Source organism: Orbicella faveolata, unplaced genomic scaffold, assembly GCF_042242905.1.
Source record: "Orbicella faveolata isolate gen_17 unplaced genomic scaffold, um_ofav_v1 contig_24, whole genome shotgun sequence".
NCBI lineage: Eukaryota > Metazoa > Cnidaria > Anthozoa > Scleractinia > Merulinidae > Orbicella > Orbicella faveolata.
Window position 1 is genome coordinate 12,642,834 of NW_028301552.1, and position 14,098 is coordinate 12,656,931.

Genomic DNA, 14,098 nt, shown 5'->3' on the forward strand with positions numbered 1-14,098 from the left:
CCCCCAGAGGGTTCAAGCATTACATGCACAATGTGTAGAATCGATTTTTGTGTTCTCCGTATGTTTTAATAAGAATAAAGCACTAGATAACAGTGCATGACCATATTGATGTGTTGATGAAATAATTGAAAGAAAAAAAGAAAATATTCTTTCAACAGTAATATTCCGCCGTTAGTACGCATTAGTACGCGTTATTTCGCATTTTATCTTACTCTTATAATGCTATCCAATAATATTTAAGTCTATTTTATTAGTAAATTCACAGATGAGCAATGTGCATAATTTCGTTTCTTTCTATGACCTTATATAAATATATTGACGCACAAATAGAGAGTTGTTTCTTCTCTTCTAAATAGACCGCTGAAATTATTGGAAATTTCCAAAAACCAGCTCTTTAAAAGTTTTAAGAAAAGTCTCTCCACAATATAGTTAATCCGGCGCTTTCGTTTGATTTCCCATCAAAAAAGGCCTTTCTTATTTTAAAAAATGTGTAAAGATAACAATGACCAATGCCTAAAAACTGTAATGCAATTTCAATTGCCTGTCTTGTTCCTGTCGCAGGGAGGGGTGGGGGGAGGGGGGAGACAAAGATGGTCCTGGTCTGATGATTTCTTTGTACAGCTAGTAAGGCAAGAAATATTAAAAAAAGAAACACCAGTAACGGAACGCTCAAAACTTATGTACTTCTTTTGTCTGTTTTGTTTTGATTATTGCTTTGGTTTTTCTTTTCACAATTTGAAATTTCTAACACGTTTAAGCAGCTACAATTTTCCAACTTTAAATATGGTCTGCAACATGTACTATGGATATCGTGCAGGTTTTCTGAGTTTGCTCGCTGATTTTCAAATAAACTGACACTACAAAATCACAGCTATTCAGAATACGTGGCTGCCAGGAGGAAGGGTCTCCAGGTCTAGTGGCCGCAGCGGATTCAGCCTTATGACAGTTAAAAAGACGCCCAAATTTGATTGGTTACCGATGGTAGACATTTTCCGATTGGCGTGAGGAACCCACAGACATTCACCAATGGGTATATGCTAATTAAGAAATAGCTGTATTTGCCAGCAAAACAGCTACAAACTAATCGGGTGAGATGCCACATGTCAACCGAGAAAATACCGTATTCCGATCCCTGTATTAAGATTATTAACCGTGAATCTGATTACATCACTCTGACTGCTTCAAGGGAAAGAACACTCTAAGCTGTTCGAGGAACATCCATGTCAAAATTGTGTAAGGTTCCAAACGGATCCAGGCTGGGACAAAACCCTAACAACAAACAACAAAGTAAAGCTGTGAGATCCTATAAGGATACTGTACAGTGGTAATCAAATGCGAATAGAATTGAAACGTATCTTTAACCTATTACCACATACCCAATCGGTGAAAAACGCATTTTGCGGCTCAAGACGCCATTTTGCTTACAGCTCAAGCGCAATGGCTGGTGAGTTTTATCGAGTAGATTTTAGTCCTTCGCGGGGCCATTCCTGGCGGAAAGATTCACTTTCTTTGCCCCGGTAGACAGAGCTCATTCAAGACCATTCAAGCGTGAATGTTGGCAACATGTGCCACAGTTACACAAGGAACCCCAGTGAATAAGCCTTATTAATGCGACAGCATTCGTAATGTTACCTTGTAAAATCCCATTGGTCCAAGCCTTGCTGTGTGAAGCACGCAATGCATAATGCTCTGCAAAATAACATACCTGCATGTAAGTTGGTAATGCCAAATCGGAAACCCACAGTACACAATTGGTTATCCCTCTGTGAAAAATTAAGGCTAAGGTAACATCTTTTTGCTGTTTGGGGACGTCAAAGTGAGGAGATATTTGTTTCAAATCACTAACCTGCCTGGACACATGAAACTTTGTGTAGAGGACGTTTAATAAGAAAGATTCAAATTCAATTTAGAATTATCACATAAGTGGGACAGAAAACGATCCCGACTCAAGGTACCGACAGGGGCGGGATAGCTTTGGTCAAGACAGGAAAGGAGTGGGGTGGGGGGAAAGAGAGTGAGTGAAACGGTCAGGTATACCGAACGGACGTCAGTGATGCCACAACATGTATTTTTGGGCTGAGTATCACTGAGGTGTTTCTCTTGTGAGGAGGAGTTGAACGGACAAAGAGAAGCAAGTTTTAACTCACGCAAGGGAGGGCTAATTTGATGTGGATAGCTTACTAACGAGTTTCATGCCAATTAGTCGCACTTTTTCAGTCTCAACAAGGATTTATAACATAATTAAGAGGCTGTCTCTGTAAGAACCGACCACTGATTTTACTTCGAAAATTCGATTTTTCTCATAAGCTGGGATTTCAAAGCCCTTACCTAATCAATCACTAAAATGAGTTTTGTTTCATTAAAAATTTCAATTGAAGTTTTCTGGGATTGATTGAAGTCGACAATAAGCGCCGACAATATGTGCTATTTTTCCAGTTTCGGCGGGCATGAAACTTGTGTCGAGCGGACCGAACTTCAATCAATCCTAGAAAACTTCAGTTGGAATTTTTAATGAAACAAAACTCATTTTAGTAATTGACTAGGTAAGGGCTTTGAAATCCCAGCGTATGAGAAAAATCGAATTTTCGAAGTAAAATCAGTGGTCGGTTCTTACAGAGACAGCCTCTTAACAATTATATTATGGACGAATATAATGTTAATTGACATACCCACTTTGGATTATAGATTAAAAATAATAGATCTGTTTATATAGCTATCCCCACCTCAAACAGTGCTTTCTCTCGTTGTTTATAACTACTTCCAGCTCGCAGGATTATCTAATCATGAAAATGTGTCCTGCCTGTTTTTCCCGCCAAAAGTAGCTTTGCAAAATTTATCACGTCAGAGGGTGACAGTGCACTGTTACTCGCCAATATTGACTGACGAATGGCGCTACACGTCGATCGGCTAATGTCCTCGTTACGCTATTTTATAACAAATCACTTCATCACTGCTTCTTCGGGAAACCAACGGTCTTTATTTGCTCTCGGTACCAGCCATTAAGTGTGAGTATTTTACGGGGCGGGAGGGGAGCTCCCATGTAAAAAGGTCGGGGATGGTCGTCGTCTTGCTTAGCGCTGTAAATCGCAGATTTTGATGTCGCTTAGGACTTTCAGGACAAAACGCCATCATTTTTAGCCGTCAAGGTATCTTTAATTGCTCTCGAAGAAAGGACAAAAAACGCTGTCATGTCCGTTTTTAAATACCTTATTACATGAAATTTTCGCGACACGTTTATTTCTCGATTTTGCGGTGCGCATATTTCGCGACACTTGAATTCCGGGATTTTGCGAGAATTTTGTATTTTGAATCACTTTAACTTCACGTTTTTGAGTAACACGTATTTATTTCCATGGCAATGTTACTTCAACATGACCTTGAATTTATTAAACCGACGTTATCAAAGGTACAATAACGTCGAAATTAACAAAAGGACAACGGTGGAAGTAATATATCAAACACGAAAGACCGTGTTTGACCACATTTCCAAACTCCGAGAAGAGAGTTGAAAATACGACGCGCAGCGGAGTATTTTTGACGAACTTCGAGGTGTTTGGAAATGTGGTCAAACACTGTCTTGAGTGTTTGATATATCTTCTCAATCGAGACTAAAACTAAGGAGAAAACGAAGAATTAAAATCGTAAAAATCTATGTTAATTAAGATCAGATATCCAAACACCGTCACGGTCATGATTTCCTTTGTTTAAACTTGATTAATTATTAATGAGTTTGAGAAGTAATATATCAACAGTAACATAATGTGAGTCACTTAATTTTCGCGTCATGTTATGTTCGCGACACTTATTTTTCGCGTCACTTAAATTTCGCGACTGTTTTTAAATCGCAAAATTCGCCAAATTAACGTGTCGCGAATATTTCATGTAATAAGGTAGTATAGTTTAGGGGCAAATAAAGCTCAAGCCGCGTTCGGTTTGGTCTCCTTTAGGGGTGTAATTCAAAATGTCCACCAACATCCCCGGTCTTTTCACATAGGAGTCCCCTCCCGGGATATTTTACCCCGTACATTTAGCAATGCGCACTGTACCTTGTACTGTCCTGGTTTTGCTTCCATGAGTCTTGTCTTCATTACATCAACAGGCTGTGTGATGCCAGTAGCTATTGTACCCTAAATGATCAATGAGCGCTCAATTAAGACGGCACGAGTTTTGCTTCTAACTATCGAGTATACTATACATATGAAACGAATTGCTTCGTTTACATTAAGTTAATAGAGGGGAATGGTCACAAAGCACTTGGAGGGAAAAAAAACGACGATCCGTAACTTACAGAACGGACCGAGAAAACGAGGTTAGTAAGATATTTATTATATTTCTACTGTGTTTCTGACGGTTCCGGGAACGAATTCTGTTCACACGGAGCGGCTTCAAATTTCTGACGCATGTCAAAAGCAAAACAAGTCAATCTGAAATCGTTAACTCGTTAGCACATTTAAAATACACAATTTAAAGTAAAAGAAAGTTTTAAACTTTTACTTCCTATAAAAGTTAAGAACACACGAAGCATTTTGGCAGCAAAACTGAACAGTTTTAAACTCTAGCGGGCCGTGCAGTAGAATATGACGGGCTAACCTGAACAATCACAGCGCCCGTACACTGTAGTAACTGACAGATATAATAAAACTACCAAACTGACAGAAGGCAGGCTTGTTAGCTGTGTACTTGGGTGGCCGAGAACTCAGGTATAAAGCAAAACAACTTCAGCTAGCAGTCAAAACAGGACCGGAACGGCTGCAGCACAGTCCATAGACTTGAAAAGACAAGAGAAGTCGACCGGTATTTCTCCAATACAGACCTCACTCTGGTTTAATAACATGTAATAATATATTCTTACCGCTATGAAACTTGCAGTAAAGTGTGTTAACATGTTATCACTGAAATATCTGCAAACAATAAAAAAAATACCAGTCCGTAATAATGAGAGTTGTTAAAATAGAGAATTTTCCCGTGATGCTAAGGCGGGCATAATAGTTTTCCCAAAAGATCAAATTTCTCTTCGTTAGGATCAAAAAAACGGCTCTTTCCGTTTAACCAAAAATTTCGGATTTTGTTTTTATGTGGGGGCAAATGATACGGAAATTTTCCGGGAAAGTTTCAGGAAAATCCGAAAATTGTTTAGGGCGGGGTTGTTCGGAAGCCAGTCAACGCAAACCCAGGATTAAAAATTAAACGAAGTATAAATTTTCCTTGTACAAAAATGTTTTTCACTGCTAATGTTTTGTGTAGTTTGAGATTAATCAAACTGGAAACAGAAGAAAAAACAATATAAAGAGAAAACATCACCGCCAAGTTACAAAACTCAAATCAAAATTCTCGCTTATCCTGGTTTAGCTTAATCGGGCTTTGAACAACCAGACCCAGGAGCTCCGCTTTCAGGCTTAGCTAAATCGAGATATAAATGAAATGTTGCAAAACAATTGTTAGGCAACGACGTCAAAACAAAATAAAGGAGCGTGGTTCAAATCATTAATCAGAGGTCAATGGTTTTCCAGGCCCGTAATCGGCCCATGGGCATTACGGGAGAATAATGCCCTAGAATTAGCCAATCAGAGTGCGCGTTGTATCTGCTACAGACACAAGGCAAATAATAATGATGTTTATTACAAAGCAGAGTATATTTATCACGTTTATCATTATCAAGGATATACTATCCATATTGAAGACGCCTCCTAACAGTAGCCCTCATGGGACACTTACCCTGTCGTGAGTAACAATTGTTTTGTTTGGTCATAACAGGCTACCTAAGAAAAGAAACAGATTTTAAAACTAACATATTTCTTGGTACATGCAATTTTAATTCGTGTGAACATCTTTTTCTGGAAAAGGTGTAGACCCTATTCATAAATGCTGCCAATTTAAAATTATTTTGTATGCATTTAAATTAGCCCCACTAACTTCGCTTGAGAGCTAAAATTCTTTTGAATTATCATCTCAAAGATGAGGTTAGTTGGGCTAATTTTAATACTTACAAAAGAATTTTTTTATTGGCAGCCATTTATGAGTAGAGTCTATAATTAAGTTTTAACCTTTAATTTAAAAACTTTCTGACATATATTAGCTTTGATTCCTTTGACAAGATACCGCTTTCATCGACGGTAATGATACTGATGCTGATGACTTAAGCAACAATGATATTGATGATAATAATAATAATAATAATAATAATAATAATAATAATAATAATAATAACTGTTTATTCACAAATCCATAGTAAAGGAGATAAAAGAGGTTATCCCTTTCTAGCTTATCTCCTGATAATGACGATGACGACGGTAACGTTGATAACTCTTATTCACACGAGCATACATGTACAATACCCAGCAGAGAACAAAAAAAAGTTACTGTAGTACACTTCCACCCCTATTAAGCAGCCACCCTCAGGGAAATGGATAGTGGCCTCTTAAAGGAGGTTGGCCGTTCATTAGAGGTGAAAACAATAGAAAAGGCCTCATCGGGACTTTGATTACTGGCCGCCTAGTAGACCCTATTCATAAATGGCTGCCAATTAAAAATTCTTTTGTAAGTATTGCAATTAGGCAAACTAACCTTGTTTTTGACTTGATAATTCAAACGAATTTTTACTCCCAAACGAGGTTAGCTGGGCTAATTTAAATGAATACAAAAGAATTTAAATTGGCAGCCATTTATGAATAGGGTCTATAGGGGTGGCCGTCTTATAGGGGTTCCACTGTTATAGCATTGCTTTTATACACGTAAGTAAACCAAATTTAAAAATCGAACATAATGATTATCAGTTTTCCATCATGTATAAATTGTTATGTTTTTAATGGTAGATAAATTATTTTCTCCTTCTGGTTTAATGATTCCCTTCTTTTTTAGTTTCATGATATTTGAGAGCCAAACAGGTTATGACACTTTGTTTACTGCCGCTGTGAAAATGTACAAAACATATTTGCACAACATGTTATAATTCTAGTCATCAAATGTTTATACACTGTACTGCAAGTTGAAACAACTATCTGGGGAGTGAATTCTCTTAGTCTACAAGACTTCTGATACTGAAATGTACTTATAGCTATATATCAAAAAACTCTCATGAAAAAAGTAAGTTGATGACGAAGAGAAAATAGAACTTTGCATGAGGTGTACTTTCTAAATTATAAGCGTACACACACCTGGGCCACGGTAATCAGTACAGCTCTAAATGACGTCATTTGGACACCCTTCATCCACGTAGCAATACCCTCTGAGAGACACAAACCAAATAACTATGAGGCCCAGTTCAGACGTCGAACTTTTCATGAGCCGAACCTAATACGTTGAATTAAGGACGTGAAAAGTTCGGCGTCTGAATCAGTTAACAATGGCTAGTTGAATTTGGAACGGTTCAGCCGTTCTTCCCGCCTAGCTCAGCCGGGAATTTCGGCTTTGGAACGGCTTTGATTTACACGTCAAACTTTTCATGTGACAAACCTAATGCATAAATTATTATAACGTATTTTACAAGCAGTTTGCACTTTGCCTGAAAATCACTGACGTTTGGATGTGATGTGGTTAAAACTAAATAAAGTTTGGTGAATTCAGTTCGACGTCTGAATGAACAAGGGCACTTTTGATAATTTGGGTCTGTCCAAATTCGAATTAAGGTCGGCTCATTAAAAGTTAGGCGTCTAAACTGGGCCTGACTGAGCGAATCCTCACTTTCATTTGACTTTGGCATTTAAATTTTTCTGTAGATCGCAGGCATAATGCCATAGGGATGGTTTTGCCACAAAGGTTTCTGGTTTATTCATCTAATCTCTTGCATGATTGGTGTTCCCATCCGAACCAACAACACCGCATTCCACAAATTCCTCTTGCGTTCAACTAGTGGTTCACACTGTAAGAACTTTGAATAAATGATTCAGAGGTAACTTTTACTAGATGCATGAACCCAGTATGAAACATGTAAAACAGTAGAGTACTGTTCTAACTGGTAATAAGCTGTCAATAGGATATTAGAATAATCTGCAAGTCTGCAATGGAAAAACAGCCAGCATGGAACAAATAGGTATTTTAGCTTATTTTTTAAATCAACATCATTCATTGTATTAAGTAAAATATAATTAGTTTAATGATGAACATACCTTCTGTTGCTGTTCTGTATAGACCATCAAACACATGCTTGTAACTGAAAAGACCCAAGATAATAATTGCGTCAATGAAAACCTTCAATCAATCAATCAATCAATCAGTCAGTCCGTGCGTGCGTCCATGCGTGCGTGCGTCCGTGCATGCGTCCGTCCGTCCCCGCGCCAGCCAGTCCGTCCGTCCATCTGCCCGCCTGCCTGCATTGTGCTTTGGAGCCTTTTCCCAGAGGATCTTTACCATGTTTGTCCCTCCCACGGGTCCTCCTTCTCAAAGCACCTTAGGCACTTGCTTGAAGCCTTGTTGAAACCCTCTGCTAGGGTGGTGAGCTGTGTCTTTCTTAGTTATGTTGTGCTACAATGCTCTTCCTTCCCACGGGTCCTCCTTCTCTAACGACTAAGCACCCACTGCTCTCATTGTATGGGGTCGACCAGTGGCAAGGTTTTCATGGTTACCTTTGCATCTGTAATTTGCTTGTTTCTCCAGTTGTAAGTTGCACCTTAAGGTACCTGCCTTCTTTTTTTATTAGCAAGATTACCCTAACAAAACCATAAACCTTCCAGCAAAGGCAGAAGAGCATTACAGTGTATTACTAAATGAACTCAACACGTTCCTGCAGTTTTGCTCACTTTCAGCTGAAAGTGGATAACAAAATCAATCAGGCTGTATCTATCTGTTGCACTATTAACAGAAACTACTCACTTTCTTCTCTTGGTAACATCCATTATTTTAACATCATTTTGCATCCTGAAAATGAAATGGAAACCTACATGTGATTAGGGTAGTATTGCACAATAACCAGAAAACTACAGACAAATGGATCTAGTTAATCTCATTTGTTTGAGCGACAGTTATATATACAAGACCCGGCTACATGGACCAATCATTGGCAGGACATAGACTTCTACCTTTTATTTGTGGCTATGAAATCAGAAACAAATCATGTAACTGTGGCTCTCACCTCACATTCACCATATCTGCAGGATTTCCAACGAATGCACCCACAAAACCTAACAAAGAACAGAAATATTTATTTCAGGGTTTTATGTTAGGCAATACAAATGTATATAAATATGCTGTGATATGTGAGGCATGCTACATGTAGCTAATGGATATAATTATTAGACTCCTCATTGAGTGGTCCAGGATTGAACTTGAGCTAAGGTTGCGTCATGCCTCTCTTCACCCAGCCACCTAACAGTTACACTATAACATAGGTGCTACATATAGCTAGTAAATTAAATGCTGCCCAGGGTAACCCTGTGATGAACTGAAATCCCATCCAATGAATAGCAGAAATACTCCTAAGCCATTTCATGCTATAAAAACAAGAGACAAGTGCCTGACTCATGCAATGTCACTAGACAGGTTCATTTAAGGCTTTTTTCAGGCACCCTTACAATATTGTATCAAATCAATAATTTGAAGGCAACTTCTGGACAAGCAAACCTTTCATGTTGATAGCAAATGCAAAGCTAAACTTTTTCATGTCATAGACACTAACTTCCTAAAGTATTTTTTGTTAACAGATAAAATCAATAAATAATTATTATTAACACTTTGAAACTCCTTACCTGACATAGCTCCGACAGCAATTTTCTGATAAAATGGTAGTGGGGCTAAGAATTTAACATACATAAAAAGAAGAATTCAATTAAGAGATCTTGTTCTATTATTTTTAAAACCATACATGTATTCGTTAATTACATCTCTCCACCCTCACCATGTGCAAATATGAAATGCATGCCACCTGTGTGAAGGTCTACAACCAGACAACAGGGATCATGTGTACTAAAGGCATCCGTGGTCGAGTGTTGATCGATACTCTGGATCGATAGCCTTGATTGATCCTTGATTGACCCTCAATCGACCCTTAATTGATGCTCCATCGACACCTCACTTGACACTTGATCAACACATGATCAACATCCCGGTCAACAGTTGGTTGAGAGTCAAATAATTCTTGTAGACATGCCATCGGTGTCAATCGATGCATATGAGTTGGTCAACACTCGGCCAACTATCAACTGACTGTCAATTGACTGTCAATTGAGACGTTGATTGAGTGCCATCCAAGTCTCGGCTGAGTATCAATTTAGATGTCGATCAAGTGTCAATCGAGATGTTGATCAAGTGCTGATCGAGGGTCAATTGAGGGTCAATCAAGGGTCAATCAAGGGTATTGATCAGCACTTGACCGTGGATGACTTTAGTACACATGATCCGACAACAGAACACATTCACAAAAATTTGCAAGTGAATGTAATGCATGGCTTCTGCATATGCCAGTCAAGTTGCATATGTACCTCTTTCCCCAATTCAAAAGAGGGGCTCAGACAGGTGTCAAGTCAGCCTGAGAAAATCACACCACAGTTCAATGATGAACAAAATCTGTGCATTCTACATAGAAAGGTGAAGCTACTACCTACTACTATGTATGTGAATTAGTACAAGTTACAACATACGAGTCATGCATGCTTGTATTATTTTGTTATCCTCATCAACATCATCATCATTGTTATCATGATATAATTATTGCAGTTACTATAACTGTTGTTGTCACTGGCAGACCTGTGGCTCCTGTGCCTGAAAATAACGTATTGCGGACATTTTCTTACCATCTCCTTTTCGAAGTTCAGCTGACACTACTTCATACAATCCGTAACGTGTTGTGGAATACGTGAGCTGAAAAATGTGTCCAGAACATAACCTTATTATGTCCTGAATGAGCAATCTATGCAGGCATTATTAGGGGTAATTCAAAATTGGCAAAAAGGCCCTAGTCTAATTTGTAGCATTTCATTAGAGGCAATAGAGAATATTATACATGTGTTATTAGAGTGCTATTCTAGATACCAAATGTAGGCCCAAAGCCGGGATTTTGAGTGTAGGAGGCTGTATCCAAGGACAAAGTGGACCAAACTATCGAAATGCACTTATTCCCTGTCTGAGCCATAATTTTATTTAGGATATACATGTAGTTGCAACCATATGGACCCATGTATCATGAAAAGGCTTGCAAGACTTAGCTGCAGCTTAATTCTCTTGTTCTCTCCTACCATACCATGAAAACACAAACTAAAACAATTGAAAACCTGCACTTGTCCTCATGTAAAAAGAATATAACAACACCTCATCAGGAGAGATGTCTGACAAGAACCACAAGAATATGCTCCCTTCAGTTCTCATTGGCTCACTTGTCTAAACTCTTACACAAAGCCATGTGCAGCACATAATGTTAATTAATTCAATATGGACATACTCGGACATTTTCAAGCTCATGAAAAAAAAAAAATTAATGAGAGTAGAAGTTCAATGGCTCTGGTAATTAGAGAACAGTTGGTTTTATTTTCTAATACAGTCAAGTGAATGAATAGTCAAGTGTACATGTAATCATTACTGCCATTTCCAACTTGTTTTGGTTTGGTTAACTGTCAAAGTTTTAAACTGTTAAAGATCCACTATCTGAGCATTCTTCACTTTAACTGAGTGCACTCTTGATGTTCAACCTTCAGTACAAAAATGCAGACCCCCTAAGCCTGTGGGGGGAGGGTGTAAACACACCCTTTGCACCCTCCTGGCTAGCTGATCCTGAAATGTCCCACTAGCAAAATCATGGCCTGGTCATAATGTTGTCAGATCTTAAATTCAAATGATTGTCATCGTCATCATCATCATCTCTCTCTCTGTCTTTGCGAAAGTAGGAAAAAAGGCCTCACAGATGATTTTCATAGTTGTCCATTTTCTTTAAAATTATTTAATTTCTTGAAATATTTGACATGTTATTATTGACTCCACACAGACTGCTAATTAATTTGCTTGCTTCATTGCAGAAAGCTCTTGACTACAATTTACAGGATTCTGAGCAGACATTCAGATCCAAAGATTGACATTATTTTAATTTGCATGCCATTCCATACACCTTTCAATTTACGATCACGTCACCAACTTCTAGAGATCAGTATTTTTTCGCCGACTAGTTATATATTTTTTTTTTCATAAACAGCTTTTAAATATAATGTGGCACACCTTTGTTAAGCAACAAGTGCATTACCTGTCTCGTGAGAGAAGCAGATAGTCCATTGTAGAGGGCCAGAACACCTTGTGTCCGTACTACATGAACAGCCATGGATGACAACCTCTGTGTAACCTGCTGCTGAGTTTGCAGATGAACCTACAAGAGACCGATTAAATATGAGTGAAACATCTCGCATGCTACTACTAAACATGAAAGCCTCCAAAGCCTTGGCTCCAGTTTCTGTAGCATGAAACAGCTAGCCAAGGAAAATTGCTACCACCCCTGGATTGGATGTTAGTCCATTGCAGGGCTGCCTTCTAACACTAAGTGAGGAGTAAAATGTCTCATCAAAGAATGCAATTTAAAATATGACCCTGGGCAGGGCTCAAACTTGGGTCATTTGATGCAGATTTTTATAGCCTTACCTGAGTCTGGCCTAACAATTAGAGAGAGACTCTCATATAAAAAAGACAGGGGTGATCATCGGAAATTTTGAAAATAACCCCTAAGAGGTGCCAGGATCCTGTCTCGTGGGTGTAGCTTGAAATTTTTTCACCCCTAAGGGGTATCAGTTATAACACAAAATATTATTTCCTGTCATATTTTTAAGCTCAATACCCTAAAAGGTGCTGCAAAAGCTCCTGCTGTGGACTGTTTGAGGCTGAACATCCTAAGAGGTACCAAAACTGTTTTTTTAGCTCCTAAAAGGTACGATGAGCACCCCTGTCCTTTTTTTATGTAGGATTCCCCCCCCCCCCCCCCCCCCGGGAGAGAGTTACCCTCACGCATAATTACGCTTACACGAAGCATAAAGCTAGGCGGAAATCATGCCGGCTTGTTCGATCATTTCTTACATAAGTCATAAAGCGAGAAAATTTATGGCTTATTTACAACCTAAAAACACAGTTAATTAAGCCTATCTTGTGCGTTAGACATTAAACTGGGGTAAAGGCTGTAGCTTTCAACCAGCTTACTCAAGACAACGCGCCTACCTTTAGCAGATCCAACGGGTGGGTACAGGCAGCCGCCATAGCCGAAGCGATGCCACCGAGATACCATCTGTGTTTCTTAGCTGTTACTTTGACAGCTCTAGATCCTGGCTTCGCTCCCTCTTTTACTTCAGCTGACATTTCCGTCCGTTCGTGCCGGCGAACCTACTATATGTAACACTTCATTAATTTTATATAACGTAATCTCTTCTCACGTGATACGAGCACATGGGCATTGGAAAACAAGAAATTCTGGAATTTGGAACCGGAACCGGAGTACCCGGAATACCCGGAATGTTAGGAATCCTCGCAACGACCGAAAAAGAGTAAATTCAAAAAATATAAAGAAAAAATATAAATGAAGTGATAAATTAGTAATTAAGAACTTATTTAAATAATGAAATTAAAAAAATTCTCTTGATAAATATGTGAAAAGCAAAACAAGAAAAAAAATTCAAACGTTGAAACCACAATAGCTTGTGTCACAGCCGGCTCTCCCCGAAAAAAAAAAAAAATCGGAGAGAGACTCTCCGATTTTTTTTTTCCGGGGAGAGGCGACTGTGACACAGGCTAAAACAACAGAAACAGTTTTTTTTATGACCACCGCCAGCAGTTTGTACTCGGAAACAACAATCAAGCGCTTGAAAAGACCCTGACACAACACACCGAAGCGGAACTATTGAAGAAAATTAAAGTACTGGTGCTCTATTGCAAAACAGATAAGAAACCCAGCCGTGTAGTGTTTTGTTGTAAAACACTAAGAAAGCGACCAGCGCATTACAAAAGGTGTAGAGAAATATACTCCCCTGCAGGTCAAAAGAACCTTTTTTTGTTTAATTGCTGTCGGATAAATGCTCTTAGTGTTTGTGTTAACAGATGTTTTCCGCTGTCCCTTTAGAGTCAAATCTCTCCTATAGCTACTCGACTGTCAAAATGATTATTAGAGACTAGAGCAGCTTGCATTGACATTGTCTATGGTCAAATT

General features: G+C 38.7%; 1 protein-coding gene across 1 annotated transcript; it reads right to left on the bottom strand.

Moving 5' to 3' along the window:
• Positions 1 to 44: 44 nt before the first annotated feature.
• LOC110064714 (mitochondrial dicarboxylate carrier-like) lies at positions 45 to 13,622 on the bottom strand. The gene is made up of 13 exons (XM_089290996.1): positions 13,117 to 13,622; positions 12,161 to 12,280; positions 10,725 to 10,791; positions 9,681 to 9,725; positions 9,068 to 9,116; positions 8,809 to 8,853; positions 8,106 to 8,149; positions 7,155 to 7,225; positions 5,716 to 5,759; positions 4,853 to 4,901; positions 4,047 to 4,127; positions 1,633 to 1,689; positions 45 to 1,269 (listed from the first exon to the last, which is right to left on the bottom strand). The coding sequence occupies exons 1-13, from the start codon at positions 13,252 to 13,254 to the stop codon at positions 1,168 to 1,170; spliced, it is 912 nt and encodes a 303-aa protein (XP_089147122.1). The 5' UTR covers positions 13,255 to 13,622; the 3' UTR covers positions 45 to 1,167.
• Positions 13,623 to 14,098: the final 476 nt, after the last annotated feature.

What these genes read in the sequence shown, in the direction of transcription:
- LOC110064714 (XM_089290996.1), bottom strand. Translation starts at nt 13,254, where the DNA reads ATGTCAGCTGAAGTAAAAGAGGGAGCGAAGCCAGGATCTAGAGCTGTC. An exon ending in TGCTGTCGGAGCTATGTCAG is followed by an intron (nt 9,117 to 9,680) that starts GTAAGGAGTTTC and finishes GTTCTTTGTTAG; the next exon opens with GTTTTGTGGGTGCATTCGTT. An exon ending in TACTGATTACCGTGGCCCAG is followed by an intron (nt 5,760 to 7,154) that starts GTGTGTGTACGC and finishes TTCTTTTCTTAG; the next exon opens with GTAGCCTGTTATGACCAAAC.